Source organism: Dicentrarchus labrax, unplaced genomic scaffold (assembly GCF_905237075.1).
Source record: "Dicentrarchus labrax unplaced genomic scaffold, dlabrax2021, whole genome shotgun sequence".
Lineage (NCBI taxonomy): Eukaryota > Metazoa > Chordata > Actinopteri > Moronidae > Dicentrarchus > Dicentrarchus labrax.
This window is the reverse complement of record NW_026136721.1, coordinates 31,750,762-31,773,414: the sequence shown is the minus strand read 5'-3', so window position 1 is coordinate 31,773,414 and position 22,653 is coordinate 31,750,762. Positions and strand designations below refer to the sequence as shown.

At 39.0% G+C, this 22,653-nt stretch overlaps 2 protein-coding genes across 2 annotated transcripts; one reads left to right on the top strand and one right to left on the bottom strand.

Moving 5' to 3' along the window:
• Positions 1-759: 759 nt before the first annotated feature.
• LOC127355562 (zinc finger protein 37) lies at positions 760-10,114 on the bottom strand. The gene is made up of 12 exons (XM_051386594.1): positions 9,923-10,114; positions 8,083-8,257; positions 7,513-7,973; positions 6,582-6,771; positions 6,090-6,142; positions 4,779-4,938; positions 4,586-4,681; positions 4,310-4,384; positions 4,135-4,221; positions 3,689-3,760; positions 2,567-2,809; positions 760-1,919 (listed from the first exon to the last, which is right to left on the bottom strand). The coding sequence occupies exons 1-12, from the start codon at positions 9,929-9,931 to the stop codon at positions 1,135-1,137; spliced, it is 2,406 nt and encodes an 801-aa protein (XP_051242554.1). The 5' UTR covers positions 9,932-10,114; the 3' UTR covers positions 760-1,134.
• Positions 10,115-12,387: 2,273 nt separating this feature from the next.
• On the top strand, positions 12,388-22,582 carry LOC127355588 (bifunctional apoptosis regulator). The gene is made up of 9 exons (XM_051386638.1): positions 12,388-12,577; positions 14,356-14,650; positions 15,653-15,751; positions 16,369-16,462; positions 17,836-18,008; positions 18,223-18,367; positions 18,758-18,937; positions 19,548-19,744; positions 21,085-22,582. Exons 2-9 carry the CDS (start codon positions 14,364-14,366, stop codon positions 21,275-21,277), a joined length of 1,368 nt encoding a protein of 455 aa, XP_051242598.1. The 5' UTR covers positions 12,388-12,577; positions 14,356-14,363; the 3' UTR covers positions 21,278-22,582.
• The last annotated feature ends 71 nt before the right edge of the window (positions 22,583-22,653 follow it).

Below are 22,653 nucleotides of genomic sequence, written 5' to 3'. Positions count from 1 at the left end.
TATAAATTTATTTCCACATTAGCTGTAGACTTTATTAAAAAGATTCTGAAACATTTAACCAGCTTTGAAATTATTGCTGTAAATGCTGTAAAGCTTCTGCAGCAGAATCCACTCCTCCACTGTCCCTCCGTGTGCCCAGTTTGTTCAAAACAGCTCATACTTTAACCAAAATATGACTACTATGGACACTAAATACGCTTTTCTTTTACAAGACTGAATGTAAATAAGAACAGAATAAAATAACCTAATGAAAAACTGATAACTGATAACGATACTACAGTGAGCTACAGTTTTTAGAGGTCACACAATAAGTTGAATGGAGATCACAGACCAAGGTTAACACCACTTATTTAAAGGCTGTAACAGCTTTTTACTCAATAAGAGATCATAGATGTAGATGTGATGGGGGCAAATAATGGAATAAATAACATTATTGTATTTTATACTTACTTTAGATCAGTTTGTAAAGATTTGTTTTCACTCTGTTGTTGTAGTCTTTCTTATATTTAGTTAATCAGTTTAAGAAATAACTAAATATTAATCTTAAATATTGTAAATGAGTAATCTACAAACTCTTCGCAGCCAACTTTAAAGGCTACAGGGGAACAGGATTTGGATGGATACTCACTTTGGGAAGAAGTAACACAGTCATCCATCTAGAACTGAAGTTTTTGTGCAGTTTGTTCGACTATAACAAAAACTGATTGGGCAATGTAAGGATACATCATTCAACATGTAGAAAAAAAAAACCCAGACATGTTTAAGAAAAAGTTCTGTATTCCATCATGATGGATTTTAAAATAACAAGGATATTGTGCATAATTTTTTAACATTAAATATTAGTATTTGGCATGCAGGATACAAAGGCACTCAAATTGTACAGATGGGCTACTAGAGAAGAGTGAACGAAAACATGGGTACAAAACATGAATACAAGAAGGACAACACAGTAAGCTTCCACATTATTCTTGGCAATCCACACCGACTCTGTAGCGCATATTTTCAGACATAGTTACTACCTCTGCTGTAGGTGGAAGGAATGGAAGGAAGAAGATCAGGAAATAAGCGCAAATTACTGCAATATCTTCATCAAACACAGTTAACAACAAAAAAACCGCATCAACTGATCAACTGTTAGATGTCCAGCCTGGCCTCTTGCTTCGGCCTTCCAAGCTGTCTGGTTGGCCCGATGCGTCTTCCAGCATGTGTGCGCTGATGCTGCCGCAGACCCTGGCGGTAGATGAAGCTCTTCCCGCATTCTCCACACTCGTAGGGTCTCTCTCCAGTGTGAAGCCTGTGGTGCACCTTCAGCTCCTCAGCTCTGGAGTAGCCTTTCCCACAGACGCTACAAATGAAAGGTCTGTCTTTGATGTGGGTCTGGTAATGTGCTGTCAGGTACGAGTTTATCCGAAACGTCTTCCCACAGATGGAGCAGGCGAACGGCCTCTCGCCCGAGTGCTGCATCTCGTGAAGCTTGAGAGAGGAAGCTGTGTGGAAACCTCTGCCGCACTGGGAGCAGAGGAACGGTTTCTCCCCAGTATGGATGCGCTGGTGAATCTGTATGTAGCTCTCATTGATGAACCTCTTGCCACAGTCGGGACACGAGTAGCGCTTCTCCTTCACGTGGGTTTTCATGTGTTCTTCCAGCTTTTCTTTCTCACTGAACTGAATGCCACAGCGGCGGCAGAACAAAAGCTGTGATGTGCTGTGCTCGACTGCATCTGATTCACCGGCTGTTTCTGAGTGTGTAGTAATGTGGTGTGCTTGTAAAGCTGACTGACTCTCACATTCTTTCCCACATTCCAGGCAACGGAGGGATGATCTGATCCTGGACTCTCCCGGCAGAGACTTCAAGTATTCAGAGAGTTCTGACGCTATTGGATTGACCTCATCGTCAAAATCCACAGCGCCCTTACGACCTTCGCAGAGACAAAAGGAGAGTAAATCATAGGTTTATTTTCAAGTATAACCATCTTTAGCATTGTGCAGGACTTCAATTTGAATTCACTTACGGTTTACACTGAGTCAAGTATTGTACTCGGATCAATTTTGTCTTTCCAAGTTGACTCTGTGTTGCCAGTTTGGGGTCAATTCTTTGGATATTTTATGTATTTAAGGTTTGCTCTGTGTTGCGCTGCTCTGCCTTCCTTTACATAATCACTACAATTATGTAATTTAGAGACTTTTCTAAACCACCTTGCTGAATTTCCTGTGTTGCTCTGTGTACATTGATGCAGCAAGAAAAAGGCCAGTTATTCGACTGACAGCATGAGGTTTGACTCTGGGGGCTCCTAGGCTGATGATCATTGAGTTTTATGGGGCAGCCATATTGTCTCAAATCGTGGGTTTGAAATACATCTAGGCACTCACAAATACAAAACAATACAGGTCATCCATACAAAATACCAAACTCGAGATGACTTCTGAATCTTTAGTTTTTGTCCAGCAAAAAAAAAAAAAAGAAATCTGTATTATGATATTTACATTACATATATGTAGACAACACATATTCTAGGATATAATTGTAAATGTAAATAAAATAAAATAAAGTATAATCCAGTCTCACCTAAGTGGACTTTGTAGTGCGTTTTGAGATTCCCCTTCTGGTTGAAACCCCGCCCACAGATGGAGCAGCAGTAAGGTCTCTCTCCTGTGTGGATCAGCTCGTGCCTCTCTAGTTTGTAGGCATGAGGGAATTCTTTGCCACACACTGAGCAGTGGTACTCTATCTTCTCTTTGGGCTTCTTCAGGAGCTCAGGAGGGATTTCTATTGGAATGCGAACCATTTTTCTGCCCGGACGCTTCTTCCCTATGTGGGGAAAGAGAAGGTGAAATTAAAAAATAAGCTTGTGGACACATACTGACCAGATTCTGTGTTTTAAAATAGTCATCATTAGTTTGTTGCTTTTACTATTTTGCTCTTGCTCTGGTGTAGTTTTGATTTTCTCATCAATACCTGGTTTGTGACTCACTCACAAACTGAAAGTCACTGTTTCATGTTGAGGAAGATGCAGATCGGTCTGTTCATAGTCAGACCAGTTTTACACATGCCTTTCTCACATACAAGAAAGGAAAATAACCGCAGTAGCAGTTTAGACCTGTAGATGTGACGTGATAGCTGTTTACACACAGCACCACCTGCAGGCAGTTACAGCTGAAGATGATTCTTTTTCATAGCTGCAGTTTTATTTGTTTTTGAGGTTTTACATGAACAAAGATAAAAAATTTAGGGATGTTGTGTTAATATTTGAAAAACATTTTTTTTTTTAAATGTCAAATGTTTTTTATGGTAACATCTATGACCTCTCTCAACCACAATATGCACCATGTCTACATCGAAACCGCCACTACGACTATTTTTCTTTCTGATTTGTGAAACAGGTTGGACTTGAAACTGCTGCTGCTCTGCATGGGGACGACTATCAAAGATGATGATGATTCTGTAATGTGTGTTCTTTGTGTTAAAAGTGCTTTAGAGAACATTGTAAAAAGTCAAACACATCCTGTCAACAGTGTATGCACCACACTAAATCACAGAACCAGGTTTATTTAACTGCAGGCAACCATTGCAGCAATACTTTTATTAAACCCTACATTACCAGTTAACACACTGTTGAAACCGAGCTAACCATGGGATGCACTACCACGCTGGTTATACACTCTCGTGGTCCTGTTTATCTGCTCTCACCAGCACTTGTTTTTTCTCCTTCTCCTTCAGCAGATGGTTTGGTATCTTTCCTTCGTCTGTAAGGTCGCTTTGCTGGTAGAAGAAAAAAAATGTTTATTGCTTTACTCTAAAACATAAAACTGATGTTACACTGTCATATGAATATGGGTTGGGTATCAAGATTCAAAACTATCTTTAGGTATTCATATTTACAATACGGCTTCACAGAACAAGTGATTTTCCATTTTAAAAAAAATATGGAAAGAGGTGTTGCCTATTAATGAACTGTCTGTGACAATTTGTTTTCCCCACTCTTGCACACTGTGCAATATACCCAACAGACCTGTTTTTCTTTTATAGCTAGAATAATAATGAAATGAAATTAACTAGAATCAATAAGCATAATAGGACTAAATCCAAACAATACCCAACCCTACTTGTGAACCTTGGGTTTTTGCTTGTCTTACCAACAGCTCGGCGGACAGTTTTCGTGTTTACTTCTTCTGATTCCACTATGATAGGGACATTTCTCTTTCTTCGGGTGCGCCTTGATACTGTAAGATCAAAAATTAGACTTGTAATAAGAAAACAATTTGTATAAAAATGCATTCAATTGCCATAAAAATCAAGAGGAACACTCACTTCCAGGCTCTGCCTCTAAGTCCTCACTGGACAACAGTGGAACTTCTGAAATCTTTCTTCTGCCTCTTCTTTTTACTTTGTGACAAAGAAAAACAGCAGAAAATATAACCATATGGAAAGAAACAGTTATTATTGATGTTAAATACCAGATTAAAATAAAACAATCCACTAAACTTCTTATTATGACTCTTCTGAATCCTCCACACGCACTACTTGAACCAATATTGTGAACGTGTATTATAGTTATATTCTCGTCTTCGTCATCACTTCACTCACCAGGAGGTTTTGCAGGAACTTCTTTGTCTGCGTCTGAGACGTCCAACGACACCACTTTTATTTCTGGAAGCTTTTTCTTTCTTCTGTGTCTCTTTCCTGGTAATAACATGTGTGCAGAAATACAACCTCAGAACTGAGACATAACCATTATCTACAACCTGTGCACTTCATTTTTCTTTTGACTTGTGTTTACCACGATATAAAGGCGGGACAGCTGCCATCTTTACTACTCTCTCTTTTTCTTCCCCTTCTTCCCTTTCTTCATCTTCCCCAACAACTTCCATGATGAGCGTCGGACTACTGCTGTCTCTCTGGTTATGGACTTGCAGCTGAGACTCGGACAGGATGACACCCTGTGATCATAATCATTAAAAACCATCAGAAACATACCCACCAAACCCACCCTTAAAGGGTAACTTTGGTATTTTTCAACCCTATTTCCCATGTTTTTGTGTTGAAGTTACTAGTGGGGCCAACACTGTTTGAAACTGGTCCAGTATTGAGTTAGATGCAAAAATATTCTGGCTGTTAGACACTTTCTCTCCTCCTGCCTCTTTGATGCCCAGCCTCCCTCTTGCTCCTCTCCCAAAATGTTCACATCTAACTCAGTTAATTAAAGAATTATATCAACAGAAGTAGAGCTGGTGGTTGTTGGAACAGCGGAAAGACAAACCAAGACGGTTTTGGTGAGTTTTATTTTGTTTAAGTTTGAATTGAAGGTTTGGATGATTACAATACAGCCAGTTTCACAGCTGCTGGCTGCAGCTCTCGCTGGACCAATTTCAACAATGTTCCCCATTAGTCACTGAAAAATACCAAAAGTTTACCTTAGAGCCTGCAAACAGCGGAGATAAATATTTTTTTTTATGTTAGTAGTTACAGGATGTAATCCAACTAGTGGCAGTAAACTGTCGTTGTCCTTAGCAGTGTGGGGTAGGAGGCAGTACGGCGCTGCACTTGCAACTGCAGCAAACTGTTAAATAGTAATCCTGCATATTTACACATACCCTGCAGTAAGAATGAAAACTCTCTCCTCTAGTAAATAAATGTTGGTTCACTGCTGTATTTTGATATTGGAATTTAAAGGTGAAACATACCATACAGTACAAGTCACACTGTGCTATATAATTATTAGACAGCTGTTATGTGTGAAGATTTCTCTCCTTCATCCCTCCACAAAGCACTAAAACGTCAGTCAAAAATAAAGTTTTAGGGGGCTATGACAATTCATTTAACAAGTGGATCATAATTCTGTTGTATGATAAAAACATTTCCAAGACATTTTCCTGTAGTCATTTCTAGCTTTTCGCTTTGTGGAAATGCTGCATTGTAAAATTCCAGTTTGTCAGGGCGCGTAATAGCTCAACTGTCATTCTAGAGGCTGTATATGTGGTGCTGTTGAATGCAAAATTATTATATGCTATGTATGCAATCAGAGGTTTCAACAGACTTGAATAGGACAGTCCTCATCTATGCCTTAGTATCAAAAAAACTGATAAATTACCTTGCTAGGCTGAGGACTTTCTGCACAATCAGAGCCTCGGTCAGGACTGTCTCCTGTAAAAATCAAGACAGTTGACTCAAGCTCAGAGATACCTGACATGACAACTGATATTGAAAACCTTCCACAGTGTTTTAAAACTGTAGCTTATTAATTCAAGCTTAACATAAATGGCTGCATTCTAGATTAAACAGAAAGTCAATGTTGTGAATGTTAATAATGTTGCGGGCTATAAAAACTGTGACTGGGAACAAAATGATAACAGAAAAGAAAAGAACTAAGGCTCTGTACCTTTTCATAAACTTAAAAGGTCTTGTTTTGGAAATATTGAAATACCTTTTGTTGCCAATCCTGAGAAAATGTGTTATATTTTTAACTGCTGCTTAAAGTATTATTTTCCAAATATAATAAACTCAGATGAAACAAGAGTGTTCCCTTGCATGTGTGTGCTTCAGTAGTGGCTTTGCAGTAAATGTGTTGTTATGAATCACTTACTGCCATCCCATTCAACCACCTCTCCATCAGAGTTGATTAAACCACCAATTTCTTCATCTGGTTCCTCCTCTTGTTCCCCCTCCTCATCCCCTGCCTGCAGTCTGACAGTCACATGGAGCGTTTGGTCCTCTAAGTTTGCCGATGCCAGCTTGAGTCCATGTGACATCAGGGGCTTACATTCAGGAGAATCCTAAATACAGAACACAGTGTGAAAAGGAAGTCAATTTCTGCATCTTTTGGGAGTCTTTACACACTAAGTGAATCCGATAGGAAATAGTGACATCAGATTCGGACATTTCTCTCACTTTGTTGGATGCATAGTGATAAAAAAAACCTCAACCATAAAAGTGTACTCAATGACAGTTTTGAAAGTTATCTGCCTGCCTTGATAATCACACATTGTTTAAACAAAACTAAAACTAAAAATGGTTTTATTATTTAAGAAAAAGAGTTATTGGGCCTCATGCAGGAACATTTTTGTATTGTTATCTTTAACATGAGGCTCGATGGTACAAGTGTTCCAAGTCTGATTCACCAAACTCTTAACTGGACAAACTTGGCGTGAATTTCTCCTTTCAGCCGGATTAAAGTCACCGGTTCATGAGGAGGTACACATTGATGACATGTGGTCATTAACATAATCTACGCCCTAATATTGCCATGTAAGGCTTCCTGTTCTGCTCCGTTGGTGGATACATTTTGAACGGAGTTTCAGGTCAGGAACCAGCTAACAAAAACACACATTCAACAAATGCAACAGTGGTATTAGAGGAACCACCGTGTTGTTTGACCACATGAAACCGCTACTAGATGACTAGAATAACAAGAAAAAAGAAAGATAGAAAGAAAGAAGAGATTTTTCTGTACCAATTACAAATGTTTCATAACAATAAATATTATATGACAAATTTCCACAAAAAGTATTACATACTGTTTGGCAAGGTGCTGATCTTTTGGTCTCGCGTAGTTCTGCTTCTGTTGGCAAAGATGTGCTTTGTTTTACGTCAAGGCTCTGGTCTTGAGCATAACACTCATCCGCTGCGTCTGTTCCCTGATGGGACTTCATGTTCCTTTTGTGACTAGGGGTCATTTCACATACTGTGTTATTGCACTGATGCACAGTCACATTTCCCGGCACTTTTCCACGTATGCAGGAAATCTTAGGCTTCTCGTCCATGAGCGTGTGTCTCTGCTGCCCCTCTCTGACAGAGGAGCTCTGCCCAGATAAAGTGGTGCCACCAGACTCCTCCGAGCATTTGTCCACCAAAAATACTCTCTCATGTCTCTTTACTCCGCATGAAATGGAGCTCTCGTTCCCGTATGCTTTGAGGTGGGGATGACAAGTGTGTGCGGAAGTATCTTCTTTTTCTCCCTCTGAGCTGAAGCTCTCCTCTGTGTTTAACATTACAAGGCAAAACAAAAACGTTAAAAGTCACAATCAAGTAACTGTGTCTAATTCATTTAGTAAGGGCTTTGCTGATATTTAAGATTTTCCACTCACGGTTTTCACTCACAGTCCAGCCTTCCTCTTCCTCTTTGATGATAACTTGAATGTCTGGAGTCTCACAATTATAGTCAGGGCTTCCTGGTGATTTTTTTGAATCATGATGTGGCGAATTTTGGTCATCATAGTTTTCATTTAGACTCAGTGACAATGGATCTTGGAGTTCAGGATCCTATTAAGAAATAAAGACAGAGACATTCATCCTCAGTAGCCTGTAAACCATACAGTAACACATATTGGAAACCTTCAAGATGTGTGGCCACCACAAGTTCAGGATAGCTGCACACATAATAATACACGTTTCATTTGTAGAAACAATTCTGAAAACACACTTTCTAAATTCTGTAAATGTAAAGAATTATAGCCTTTATATGTTAGTACGTTGACAGCTTGAAAACAGGTAACAACATGTAATACCACATTCGTGACAGCAGATTAAGATAAATGTCCCATTGTTACAACTTGGCTGTGTTCATAATTAACGGCATTCCTGTGGTCTCAAGTTAAATGATATTGTCTGATACACACCTGGTCGACAGGTGCGTAGGAGGCTGAAATAATGCAGAAGAAAGTAGTTAACTCACGCTCACTGTCACCACTGTGTTTATTATCAAAACTAACGTTCGATCATAGACCTTCGTGGGGCGTTAAATTCAAAATATGAGCTCATATATGAGTCATCTACAGCAGCATTTACTGCCACCACCATGGCCATAAAAATATTATATATATATATATATATATATATATTTCTTGTTATTACTAGATGCCAAATTGTTCAACTTTTACAAAGAAACGTTTCTTGTCATAACAACATATCACTTTATCTTGTCATTTCACAAAATCAACATTATCTCCTTTCATTCCAACATGATATGTTGTTATTACAAGAAATTGTTGAATTTTCACTATTGCCTGACATTTTCAAAGACTAAACGATAAATCAATGAAGCAAATAATTGGCAGATTCATTGATAATGAATCACTAGTCACAGTCCTATTTAATAACACCTTTTTTTCATAACCCACAATCACAAAGTTTTCTTCCTCCATGAAAACAGAGTCATCAAAGTTTCACTGTTGTTTATCTTGATACATTTTTTTATTATTATTAAATAACAACAAACATATTAAGAGTTAAAAGTTTAGTTCAGCTTTTTGTTACCAATCATTCATGTTCTATTTAATGTGTATTATTAAATGCTTACATTGATTTTCTTACTCTTGAGTATCCTCTAGCTATTTTTTTTTACATTTGCTTACATCTTACAAATATATTGTCAGACACACTGTCAGCCCTTTAATAAACTGCACAAGCGACTGAGATTTTGACACCAATCTGAAATGCACGAAAGCACTAATTTCCCGGTAGGTTTAAATAAACAGACACCATGAGCTAACTATGTGTCTCTTCTAACACAAAGGAGGCCCTCCTACTCCCCGAGAGTCAGAAGCAGTCAATAAATAATTTCCCTGGATAAGTTCCTGTGTTATAAGTTACTGAATGCATCGTTAGTGAGTTCAACAAATAAAATAAATAAATAAGGTCACCAGCTAACGAGCTAGCTCCCAAGCTATTATCTATATATAACACTATTGAGGAGGGAGAAACGGGGTTCACATGAAGAGCAATGTCACCCTCAGTCGACCGACACCTAACAACGTATTTACCTCGCACACCAGGTTAACAAACTACATCTGTGAGCCAACCTTAGTTAACTATAACAGTGAAGCTAATAAGAATAAAAAAAAACCCTCCAGCAAACGACCGCCTGCTCGAACAACAACAACAACAACAACAACAACCCCGAATAACAAGCGAAGTTATCAACGTTACCTCAAACATCCTGCGGCGGGTTTGAAGGATGTCATAAGAAAACCAGGCTGGGTTAGTAACCGAGGCTAAGTTGGGGCGTTATTGTGGATGAGGGCAGCTGTCAGGAACTAAACACCCCCCCCACACACCCCCCAAACACACACACACACACAAACACACATACATACACACACAGTCTCTCCTGGCTAATACTGTGTTGCGCCACCACTTCTTCTTCTTGGTTTTTTTTTTTTTTTTTTCTTCGGTTGCAGCAATTACCGTCTGTAATGGCAGTACACAGGATGAAAACACCGCCACCTACTGGACAGTACGGGGATTACACGCTGGTCGCCGTGGGTGTAATATCCTGTAGCATACAAAATACAAAACATACATTATATATATTAAATTAAAATTAAAAACCCTAACCCTAAGAATATAAAATATAAACTAAAATTAACTTATAACATATATAATATAAACAGTAGCTACAGTAAACAGTGCATAGGTGTCTTCTGAACAGTGTTTGGGGGCTAAGTTACTCAAAATAAATCTTTTCAAAAGTTATATTATTACACTTCTTACTCCCTGCCAACAGTAATTAATTACACTACTAGCTCCTATTGTGCTACTGCCCACAAAATGTGCGTTTGTGCCCTTTCTCCCCCCAAAATTCAGACTTACTAGGATTGAAATACAGTTTTGTTTGTTAAAGTAATTGGAATATTTCCAGGCTCTGAATATAAGCGTTTCCATCTTCCAAACTATTTTCCTCCACAATTACAAATATTAATCTTAGATTGTGATTGGATTGTGTAATATTATTTTCAGATATGTATTAGTAATTAGTTATAGTATTAGTTACTGGGGAAAGTAATCATTCTTACTAGTTATATTCTGCCCAACACTGCCTCAGTGGATCCCGTTTCTATCATTGAGTAACACATTTTATGGATATTTAATGTTGTATTCATTGAATAGAGAGCAACTGATCAAATGTACACTGAACCCAAAACAATGAACACAATAACTGCTATTTTTATACAATTCTCTGTTTGTATTATGTTTTTTTTTTATAATTTAATAATTTTTAACAATCATACATACTTAGTAGGCTTCTTTCTTTTGACAAATTCAGTGTTTTATTCTCCCTGACACTTGGCCGTTGTTTTATTAGCTCTTTAGTTGTTTTAACTGATGCAGGAAAAGGCAGAGAGTGAAGGCTAAATGCTGAGATATAGGCCGACTGTGTATTATATTTTTAAGCGTTGTTTTACCCCATAAGAGATTTGAACATCAAGGATAACGAGAATAAAGGAGCCAAGTCTAGAAATTTCAAAGAGGGGACTTAAGACAACATTAATTCAGATAAACAGTCTTTAAAGTAAAATATGGCAGTGCTATAAGCAGTTATTATTTAATTCCAGGTGCACAAACTTTACTAGAAACTAGTTTGCGGAGTGATGCAGATTCTTTATAATAAGTCATAATTTGCTCCACAAGGCCCAAGTTGTTTGAACATTTAATTAAACAGTTAACCTTAAAAAATGATTAATTATAGATGACATTTACATTACAAAGTATAGCCCCTGCCCATTCACACTGCTTGTTATGTAAGTCTGCTCCTATAAAATCTTATCTCATAGGATGTGTGCAATGGTGGCGACCCGGGACTACAAACACAAGTATGTCCTCACCTGTACAGACAGAGCCGACCTGTTAGTTAACAGGTCACCGTTATCGTTTCAGACCAGAAATCTGAGCTCTAGTTACAGGATCAGACGTGAACTTTAAACTGAAGCAGCTTTTTTTTAAATCATCATCACCATCATCATCATCATCATTATACGGTGGCCCTGAGGTGCAAATCACAACAGCAAATCAGAAAACACAACGATATGGACTATTGGAACCCCTGTTTCTACCTCTCGTAGGTATCCCACATTAACCTGGAGGTATTAATACAATATTTTCCTTATTTAGTGGTTTGAATTTTCAGATTTGGCAACTTGAACGCATAGTTCTGGCGGTGTTGTGTTTCCGGTTCAAAGGACGGACCAGTTCTTTTGTCCAATCAGCGACGACTCATGTCGCCCGAGGGTACCTACCTTTTACGGTTTGGTTAATGTCGTTGTGTTTTCTGATTTACCGTTGTGCTTTCTCTTTTTGTGTTGTGCTTTCTCTTTTTGTGTTGTGTTTTCTCTTTTTGTGTTGTGTTTTCTGATTTGCCGTTGTGATTTGCACCTCAGGGCCACCATATTCATCATCACCATCATCATCACCATCACAGGCATTACCTCATTAGCAAGGACGAGAGAGGACCAGCTGCCTCCTCTGCTGCACACACACACACACACACTCTCACCTGTCCTCTATGTGTGTGTGTGTGTGTGTGTGTGTGTGTGCCCAATGACGACAAAGGGACATCAGGTAACCCGCATGACGTTGACGTTGACGTGCGTGCGCGTGCCCGTGCTCTACGTGTGGGCGGGTACGCGCGGTGTTCCACAGCAGCGCGGAGCCATGGCGACGGCCACTCGAGCAGATATATCGATCTGCTCCACGGACGGTTTAATCCACGGTTAACTTAACGAGAAGCACGCGTTAAGTTGTTCAACGGGGGGAGTTATGTCATCCGTCAGCTGGTCACCTGTCAAAGGTCATTCCTGAGGCGAGGTAAAAATAAAACTTATCGGCGTTATTTAACTTCTATAAACACGAACTGTTAGCTAGCTATCAGTTGCTCGCTAACTAGCGTATCAGCCCTGAAGCTAATGGTAGTTTTAGTATCTGTAATGTCAGGTTTAATGTCAGTAAACTGTTGTTTCTGCTTTTAACAAAAAGAAAAAAGAAAGAAAAGGGGGGGCTGTAAATGTTGCTGCTGATCGAGGTAATGTTAGTAGCTAACGACGAGCTAGGCAGGCACACAGTAGTTACAGCTAACGTCAACATCAAGATGCGATGAGTTCACGTTATCTGATGTTAAACTACTAAAGTTAGTTAGTTATATTAGATGTCTGTGTTTCAGTCAGTGTTATCGCTTTCTGTCTGTAAACAAAACACGTCCGCTGGGTTTTAAATTAATGTCATTAAGTGCTGAAATTATGTGTGTATGTACTTCAAAAGTCAACACTTAACAACAAAGATCGTACCTGTGTTATTTTAGGTTCCTTAACCACAACGGATTAATACTTTACATGTATGCTGACCATTTTCAAATGCTGGCTGTGTACCTTTTAGCAGTACTCAAAATCTTTACTCAAGTCAGAAACAAAGTGATGCTTTGCACACAGGCAAGTTGTCAACAAACTGCTTACGAGGCTTTACAATAAGCTGATACAAGTTACTTTTTGTGTATTATATTGTTTTCTCGTGTGCGGGCAGAGCTTTTAACAATGTAAGTTCATGTAAAGTTTCACATCCTTAAGCTAGAGTCTAAGTTAAGTCTCCAGTCTTTAGTCTAATTTTGGAATAAAGTGATAAATCTGCTGTGCACTAGGTTAGAAATAGTTACTGTACATCATGGTTATCTCTAGGGACTGCGCTGTATACAGTGTATAGCCCACATTTGTTCTGTGTAGACTAAAATATGCTTTTAATACGTCATTAATGGAAAGTGAAAGTATTTTTACTGTTTTGTAAAAAAAGGCGATGCAGGATGCTTTCCAGCACAGCTACCAGTGGCATAGCGTGCAGTTACTGGATTTGAATTACAAAGTAGAACAACCAAACTTTACACAAGCTCGTGTCTCTTTGTACCACAAAGGAGACAGATGAAAGCTCTTTTGCATGACCACACACACGCAGCTTGGATGACTGCTCACTTTGGTTCATGTAGCAAAATGGATAGTAGATAACAGACTAGGTGTAACAAAGACACAAATGGAAAATGAAGGGACATTCAAAGTATATTACTGGCCCAAAAAATACAGTATCTTAAATGATTAATCAGTCCCATAGTAAGACATTAGTTGTTCCAGTCATTTATTAAGTAAAAATGCCAACCAGTGTCTCCAATGTAAAGATTTTCTCTGTTTTATATCTTTGTAAAGTGAGATTAGATTGTTGGTCAGACATCTGAGGACATTACCTTCGGCTCTGGAAAACAGATGGATAGTTGGGAAATATTTGTCAGTTGCAGACCTAAACTGCATTATCTACCAGTGATGAACAATACTATAATGCATACTTGAAATAATTTACTTTGTTAATATTATTATTATATTGTTAAGAAATGAGTGAAAGCTCATGCATTCCTGGAAAAACACAACAGCATTGTTTCCATGTTAAATATATGTGAATTGCAGTGTAAACAAGATAAAACATAGAGAAGCTCTGATATGATCCTGTAAATCACCAGTTGTCGCTGATAAGGTTTTAGACACTGTAACCATATTGTAATCACTTTCTCAATTTATTTCTTCCTTTGTAACCTCGTCTCTCCTCTTCCTCAGACTCAGATATGTTGCACCAGATGGATTGGGATTCATTAGATGACAGTCTGACAGCATTAATGGATGACCCCCCTCACTCATCTGAACCTCCTCAGCCCTCCACCACCAACATCTCAGAACATGAGTTCTCGTGTCACTGTTGCTACGACATCTTGGTGAACCCCACCACCCTGACCTGCGGCCATAACTTTTGCCGCCACTGTCTGGCTCTGTGGTGGGAGTCCTCTCACAAGAATGAGTGCCCAGAGTGCCGGGAGAAGTGGGAAGGCTTTCCTAAAATCAACATTCTGCTGAGGTATGCTTTTCACAGCCAGATCATAAATCAGGGAATGAATGTTTGATTTTCTGACCACAGTATTCACATTTCTCTCATGTACAGTAGAGAACAGAGACCTACTGTCAAACTGTATGTGACAGGTGTGGTCCAAATATATACATTTTGTGATAGTGCTGTGTGATAACTGAGTGTCATGACTTAAATATAAATATGGGAACTATAAACCCATTTTTTTATGTAACAAAAGAAGCCAAAGTTTTCAAATTTTAAACATTGTCTAAACACAAGCAGCCATAATAGAAAATATACACCGATCAGCCATAACAGTATGACCACCTGGGCAGCCTGGTGGTCATACTGTTATGCAGCCCTATAATACAACAAAAGTGTGATGCTCTGTGTGTTCTGACACCTTTTCTATCAGAACCAGCATTAACTTTTTCAGCAATTTGAGCTACAGTAGCTCGTCTGTTGGATCGGACCTCACTGACCAGCCTTCCCACAGGAGCTGCAGTTTTGGAGATGCTCTGACCCAGTCGTATAGCCATCACAATTTGGCCCCTTGTTGAAGTCGCTCAAATCCTCACGCTGCCCATTTTTCCTGCTTCTAACACATCAACTTTGAGGACAAAATGTTCACTTGCTGCCTAATATATCCCACCCACTGACAGGTGCCATGATAACCAGATAATCAGTGTTATTCACTTCACCTGTCAGTGGTCATAATGTTAAGGCTGATCTATGTATAGAAACAATTTCAGTCTCTGCACTTACACCAGACGTTGTGATGTATCACACTTAAAGGGGTGCTGCCTGTAATAGAGGAGGCAAAGTGTGAAGGAGAAGCTTGATCAGACTTACAGACCAATTTTATTCCACGTGCTCCTCTGACACAAGTTAGCAATAATCAACTTGGTCAGGTTGGTCGATGCTAAACAATTTACCCCGTCCTTTGTTTGTTCCCTTCATTTCACTTTCATCTACTAATTGCACTCAGTAACTTAATGCTTTTCTCTCTAGGGATGCAACTGAAAAACTGTTCAGTGAGGTCGTTCAACGGAGGAGATCCGAGATCCAGGCTAACCCCAAAATCTCCCGGAGCTTGCTGGCCTTCCAGAGGTAGCACAGTATTATCTATGACACAGGCTGTTTTGGTGTAAAGAGAGTGTCAGCTTAGTATACACTGAGAGAGTACAATTAAGTATTGCACTCCTCTAACAGTGTCAAACTCAGGATGGTCCAAATCAGATACAGGTTTGATCTTTTGCACCTCAGTGTGAACAGACAAATCATAGTTCACCTGACTTTTACGTCACTGTAGACGGACATTCATCATGTGTGACCTTTTTCAAACTGGAAACTGATGCAGCTCTGAGCAATAAATCCGAATCGAGCACTGAAATCTGAATGTAGCCATAGATCAGAGATTCAGGTGTGTTGTGCTTGTAGCAGCTTCTGTAGCCTCGAGCCACTAGCTTCAACCAGAGATAAGGAGCGGGCTACAGTGGTCTGGTAAACTTACATCTCACCCTATGTTAAACTCTGACTCAAGTGAGGTGAAGTTTGGCAGCCTTTGCGCAGCTCCCTCTGAAGAAACAAACTGTTTTTCTCATATGCAGTCGTACCCCCAAAGACATGTAAACAGACTTTGTGTAAAATTGGTTCCCCTTTGACAATAATGATGATGATTTTAAACCTGAAACTGACATCCATTAAATATCGACTTGTTTTTTTAGGTATGGTGACAACTTGGGTAGATCCAGGACAAACCAGCACAAAGGAGCAGGCTTCTTCTTCTCTGGAGTCCTAACTGCACTCACATGTGTGGCTGTAAGTATTTAGTGGCACCATTCATGTTTAATATATTATGTTGTGCAATATGACTCCTTTTTTATAGTGAATGGTATGACTGTGATTTTCCTTTCTTATTATTGTTAAGACCTGGCTCTTGACGAAGTTTGGCATAGAAACCTATTTTTTTTTTGGTTTTCATTGTAGGTTGTTTTTAATAGCTACAATGTTTAATCAAACCAAATGCTGTTATAAGTTTAATCAGTTTGCATTAGTGGATTGGTAAATAAGAGTCATACTCTATGAGATACAGTAACCATTATCAGTATCCTGTTGGTAAATTCTTACTTTGCATACATACATACAATAGATAATATCTCTAGATATGAGTTTATTTTTTTATCCTTTTGCCTACCTTTTTACTCTGGTATTCCAAAATTAACCTTTTGAAGAAAAATATTTTTAAGTCACCAGGGTAGAGGATGAAAAGGTCAGTTTTTCATATCATGTAGACAGACCATGTTGATTTTGTCCATGTGGCACTCGGGAGCAACGTCAGTGTGTGTTTTGCCACGTGGCAGTACATTTGTGTGTGTGCGCTGCTGTGAGAGTGTAAATAGATTACAGCATGTTTCATTTTTACCCTAGTTTAGGAATGAATATCAGCTCATTTTAAGAAAGTGGGCCTGAACTTATGTGCAAGGCATTGTTTTTTTGTTTTTTTTCTGCTTCTGACAGTGTTTACCTTGGCTCACGTGCTGGAAAACAACATCAGGAAATGGAGTTAACTTAATGACCCCAGCAGTGGGGACAGGTTTTCTTTGCAAGGCAGTTTTTTTTTTTTTTTTTTAATAAAGCAACCTTGTTCTGAAGACCTTGTCACATTATGTGCTTATTTTCTTACCACTTAACAGGACAGAAAACCTGCAGAAACACACATCAGCAGCCTTACACAGTGGCTGTGCACACTGTTAAGCAATAACTGCTCATATCAGTGGAAATGAGAATGAGTAAATAATGGTTTATAAAAATGTGATAAGAATATGATTCAAATCATTTACAGTTTTTATCAAATCATACAAAAATGTAATGGCAGATTTATGTTTATAGTTATACTTTGATGAGTCATGCTGCTGCAGGTGTAAGTAACATAGTGACCTCTACTGGCAATGGTTGATTCATTCAGAGCATACAGAGCTGTGAACTGCCACTGTGTGACTAGTTGGGACCAGTATATGATGCATATGAGGGATTCCAGCCACCATGTTATTAACACTAGTTATCTCCTACTCCTCACCAACAACAGCTTTGTGAACTAATTGGTTTTTTTGCCTCTAAATTCATAATGTACCCTGGTGCAGGGTAAACAAGTGTTTACTGTACAGTGTTTGTTAATATCTGTGTGTTTCCAGGTGATGGTGCTGGTGTATCACTGGAGCAGTGGTGTGGTCGACCAGCACGACCCGTTGATCAGTAAACCCGTGGCTCACTGGACGCCGGAGGAAGTCGTGTCCTGGCTGGATCACCTGGGTCCCTGGGCCCAGCTTTACAGAGAACCCTTCATGCAGGAGAACGTCAATGGGAGGTAGATAAATTACATTTGCTTTACTTGTTCCGATTTTGAAATGCAGTTGTTATGCTCCCAAACAACTGAGCTGAGTATATTGTCATCTTTCACCTGTAGTACTACAGTAAATTGTTCTCTCTGTTGCAGTTTAGACTTGCACATACTACCCTGTTACAGACCATCCTGTAGATCAGTATTCTCATGCCATGTGGTGTTGATTTCTACGCTTTAGGCTGCTGTTGATGCTGGGGGATGAAGAGTTGTTAAAACCTCCTTACAACATCGAAAATCAGGCTCACCGACGGGCTGTTCTGGCTGAACTGGACCGAGTTAAAACCCTCGGGGTCAAACCTCCACAGAACCTCTGGGAATACAAGGTAAAGAGTCTGAGTTTGAACTGATTATAACATGAAAAAAAACACTGATCCTTTTTAGAGTACTTAATGTTGCATCTTTGTTTTGTTGTTTTTTAATTAACTTTCTATGCTGGTAGTACTTTAAGTACTTCTGTGCTTTTTTAGATGAGTAAAAATGAAGTAATAGTACATCTGAGCAAGTTTTTGTAAAACATCTTGTTACACTAGTATTTAAGAATATTACCTTTGCTTTTAGTGTTGTACCACAGTTCCTTCATTTAAGAAAATACACTATAATTGAGATTTTAAGAACTGAGTCTCCTGTCAGTGTGTTTATTATATTTCTCACATGTACGACTTTATGACTGTCCACTAACTCTGTATACTTCTATTTCTATCACTTTCTACCAGGCTGCTAATGCAGGGAAGTCTCTGTTCTTGCTGTACGCACTAAAGCGCTCCCCTCGTCTTACACTCTTCTATTTGTATTTATTCGACTACTCGGAAACCTTCCTGCCCTTCCTCCACACCTGCTGTCCGGCCATCACACACATCGACCGCTCAGTGGAGAGCAGCTTCCTCAACACACAGGTGAGAGACTAATACAGTATCATTAAATCTTCAGTAAGAAGTAAATCAAAGTAGGTGCATTCATATACACATGATGTTCCGGTTACTGCTCATAGTCAGAGTAAGATGCTGCTGTGATCATTAACATGGCTTTAAAGGGTAAGGGTGGTGATATTTTATATTTTTATGGGGAAAGATGACCTGGATCCAACACCACTTTTTCTGTCAACAAATTCTATTAAAAGACCAAAACCAACAACGATTCAGTCAGTTTCTTAATATTTTTCCCTTCCCTGTCAGTGTCTCTCAGCCTTACGCCAGTGTGTTCCTACTGAAGATCTTTAAAATGGGTCACAAATAGACACTTTCATTTAAAAAATAGAAGATAACTTTGTAAAACAGCCGGGTTGGTTCAGCTTAATAATTTATTACAGTATGTAGTGAAAGAGAGGTGATGGATCCAGGTCATCTTCCACCATGCTCTTCTTGACACATAAGTAAAATAATACAATTATAATATTATATATTAACAGTAACAGTAAAAGTAACAGTAACTTTTACATTATTAGATTTTTGTAATTGTTAAAAAACTGTCATCTTTTGTTTTTTATGATGTTCCTGTATTTGTTAGTTGGAGCCCAACTGGCGGCAGTGGGCAGAGTTTCTCGTAAAGTACCTCCTGCTTCCATACCAGCTGATAGCAGAGTTTGCTTGGGACTGGCTGGCCGTCCACTACTGGACATCTCGCTTCATTATTGTTAACACCATGCTGCTGTCTGTGCTGGAAGGCTGCGCCCTGTGGAGACTCTGGACGAGAGCCAGGATCAGGTAGACACTGGGGTTTTTTTTTCCTACACACAGTTACATATATACATTTTTCCACTACAGTAACAATCTATATCCTGGAGCTCCCCATAACCTAAATATAAAGGCTTTCAGACGAAGAGTAGGGCGTTTCCACCAGTTTGGAGTGGAACCACTTTAATCAGATGTGTTGCACAATGCATAACAACCTGTAGAAGATGACACGCCCACAACAAACGGTTCAAAACTAAGTGCTTTATTGGAACAGAGCCCTGGTCAACATGCATGGCTCATTGCTGGGTTTATGGGTCAGCTTACTGTGGCACTCGCTCTGTGACCATGGCAACCACGGTAACAACAGACAGGTGAAAGATATAGCGACTGATTTACTCTGAATTCCCTGAATTATAAATCAGCAGACACCAGACAGATCGATGTAATCGGATGCGTCAAACAGCATGGGAGCAACAGCAGCGCCAAAGTCTGGTTATCCGGGGTTCATGATACATGATACCATTTCTTCTATTTAAGCTACAACCTGCTATACTTAGCCTTGTGTTGAGATTACATTATGTAGATAGTAGCAGCCTGTGGTGTGCAGGCTGGTAGGATTGGAAATGCATACTTGTACTGAGAATGAGAGATGATTTGCCAAAGAAACAGTGCAAAACATTATTAGAGAACGGTGTCAAAATATTTTCAGTTCATTATTAAAGTGTGGCATCGGAGGTCAGAGAGGGAACGAGAGCACACAGATTCTCTCCTGACTCAGAGAAAGTATCTGGTAGGGAAATATAATAATGATTGCATAATTAACTTTAAGTGCCTCTCACGTAACTCAAGGACCCTTTACAGTGGAAGTGGAAGAAAGTGGCGAACAAAGAACGCTAGCATCCTCCAACCAGCACAGATTAAAGATTAATCTCTCAAGCTTTTGTTTCTGTTGCCTTTGTTTAAAGATTCCTACACTACTTGAACATTACAGGCTAGGAATGTAACAATAAGTCAAATTATGACTGAAAAAGATTCCTTTATTCCTTAGACAGAAATCTACTAAATATATTTTCTCCTTTTTTATTTCTGCGGTGGGGTATAAACTGAGTAAAACAATGCACTTTTGCAAGATGGTGCATTCTCGGTTTCACCTGCAGCCGCCTTTGTGCCTTCTTACAGCTACTGACACCGAACCAAGTCAGCAGTAGTTGGCGTCCTCAGCTGTTTAAAGAGTATCACAACTGATTTAACTGTCTTGCAGTATATTGTTACATCCTTTATTAGAGGCATATGTAATAATTAAGTTTAGCTACATGTTAAGTTAAGCTGCATGCACTTAAACACTAACTGGTATCTTCCACTTTCCTTAGGTCTCTGCCACGCAAGATGTGGAACCACTTGTGGAAGATGTTATCTCAGGGGTTTGCCTTCGCCCTCCTGTGGCCTTTTGTCCCTCAGTTTGTGTGCAACTGCCTCTTCTACTGGGCTCTCTACTTCAGTCCCATTATTAATATAGACTTGGTGGTGCAGCAGCTAATGCACCCAGAAACACAGGCACCGTAACAAACTGCATGTAATCAGTGCCCAATTAAATACCGTACAGTTCACAGCAAACATAACAGCCAGAAATCCGGTTGCTGAGGAGGAGAAGTGTTTTTTAGCAGAAACAATCACATGAAACTGGCTTATTTGCTGCTGGAAAGGAAGTTTTCTTGCTTCCTGTCTTGTTTCTCTGCTGGATGGTTGTGCCATGTGGAACAAGAAAGGCACTGAGCTATTGTAGGAGAAACAAAATCAACAAGATGAGAAACAGCTGAATATCCGTGGTGTTATTGATTAGGAGATATTACTGCAGTGATCTGTCTCTCTGCGTCCTCAGTGCATTCACAAACCACATTGCCTAAATGGTCCAGAGGGCAGTTATGCAAATGATAAGTCGTGTTCCAACACTGGTGGTAGTAAAGACTGGCCTCATGAGGAGTTCTCTGATAGCTTTGTAGCACTGAGATGGGTGTAAGCTTTTTTTTTTTTAATGCATATACAGACTTGGCTGCTGAACAGGAATCAATAAATTAATTTTAGTTTTAATTAAATGTCTTAATGGCATGCAAGCCACAGCCAGCTAAAGCTCCAGTGTGTTACATTTCAGTTGATCTATTGATTCTATTGGAAGAAATATATGAATAAACGTATGTTTTTCTAGGCGAGTGGTTATCCAGTTACCATTGTTGCAGTCTGCAACTTCACCACTAGATGCCACTAAATCCTACACACTGGTTCCTTAAATGAACAGCTGCTGCTCTAAAAGTATCAGCTAGAATGAAAACAGTATTATAGTGAGTTAAATGTATATAAATCCTTATTCTGCATACATTTTGATGCGTTCTTCGGGTCTTCGGTGTGCTTCCAGCTTTGACTGCGATCTCGGTGCTGTGGAGCTGTCGGAAAATTCTCTCTCTACGAGGTTTGATAACACAATTGTGAAACGTGTCAATGCTGGGTTTTGTAGTTCTTGCAGACTGATGGGAACATGAGTTGAGTCGAAGGGAAAACAAAACCATCTCACAATAAATGCGGCACTTAGATTTGAAATATATGTTGAAAACATTTTTTTAGATGCTAAAAAAATATCTTTTCTAATTTTTATGATTTTTATGATTGTAGCAGATTTTATTTGCTGTTATGCTGACAAATATTGCTTTGCACATTTTTTTGTTTGCTGTATAAATCTTCATGTTATGGGTGATTGAAGCCAATCAAAGACTTTTTTTTTTTACATAGTTCATTTGCACTTAAACATTCTACACTGTGATTTTGTTCTTCTATGTTCTCTAATGACAAAGTACAAATAAAGATTTTTAAATAATGTTTCCCTGTTGTGTGGATTTGTTTTTCTTAGGATAGTAGTAGTAAATTTAAGAAATTAATTTTTATAAAGC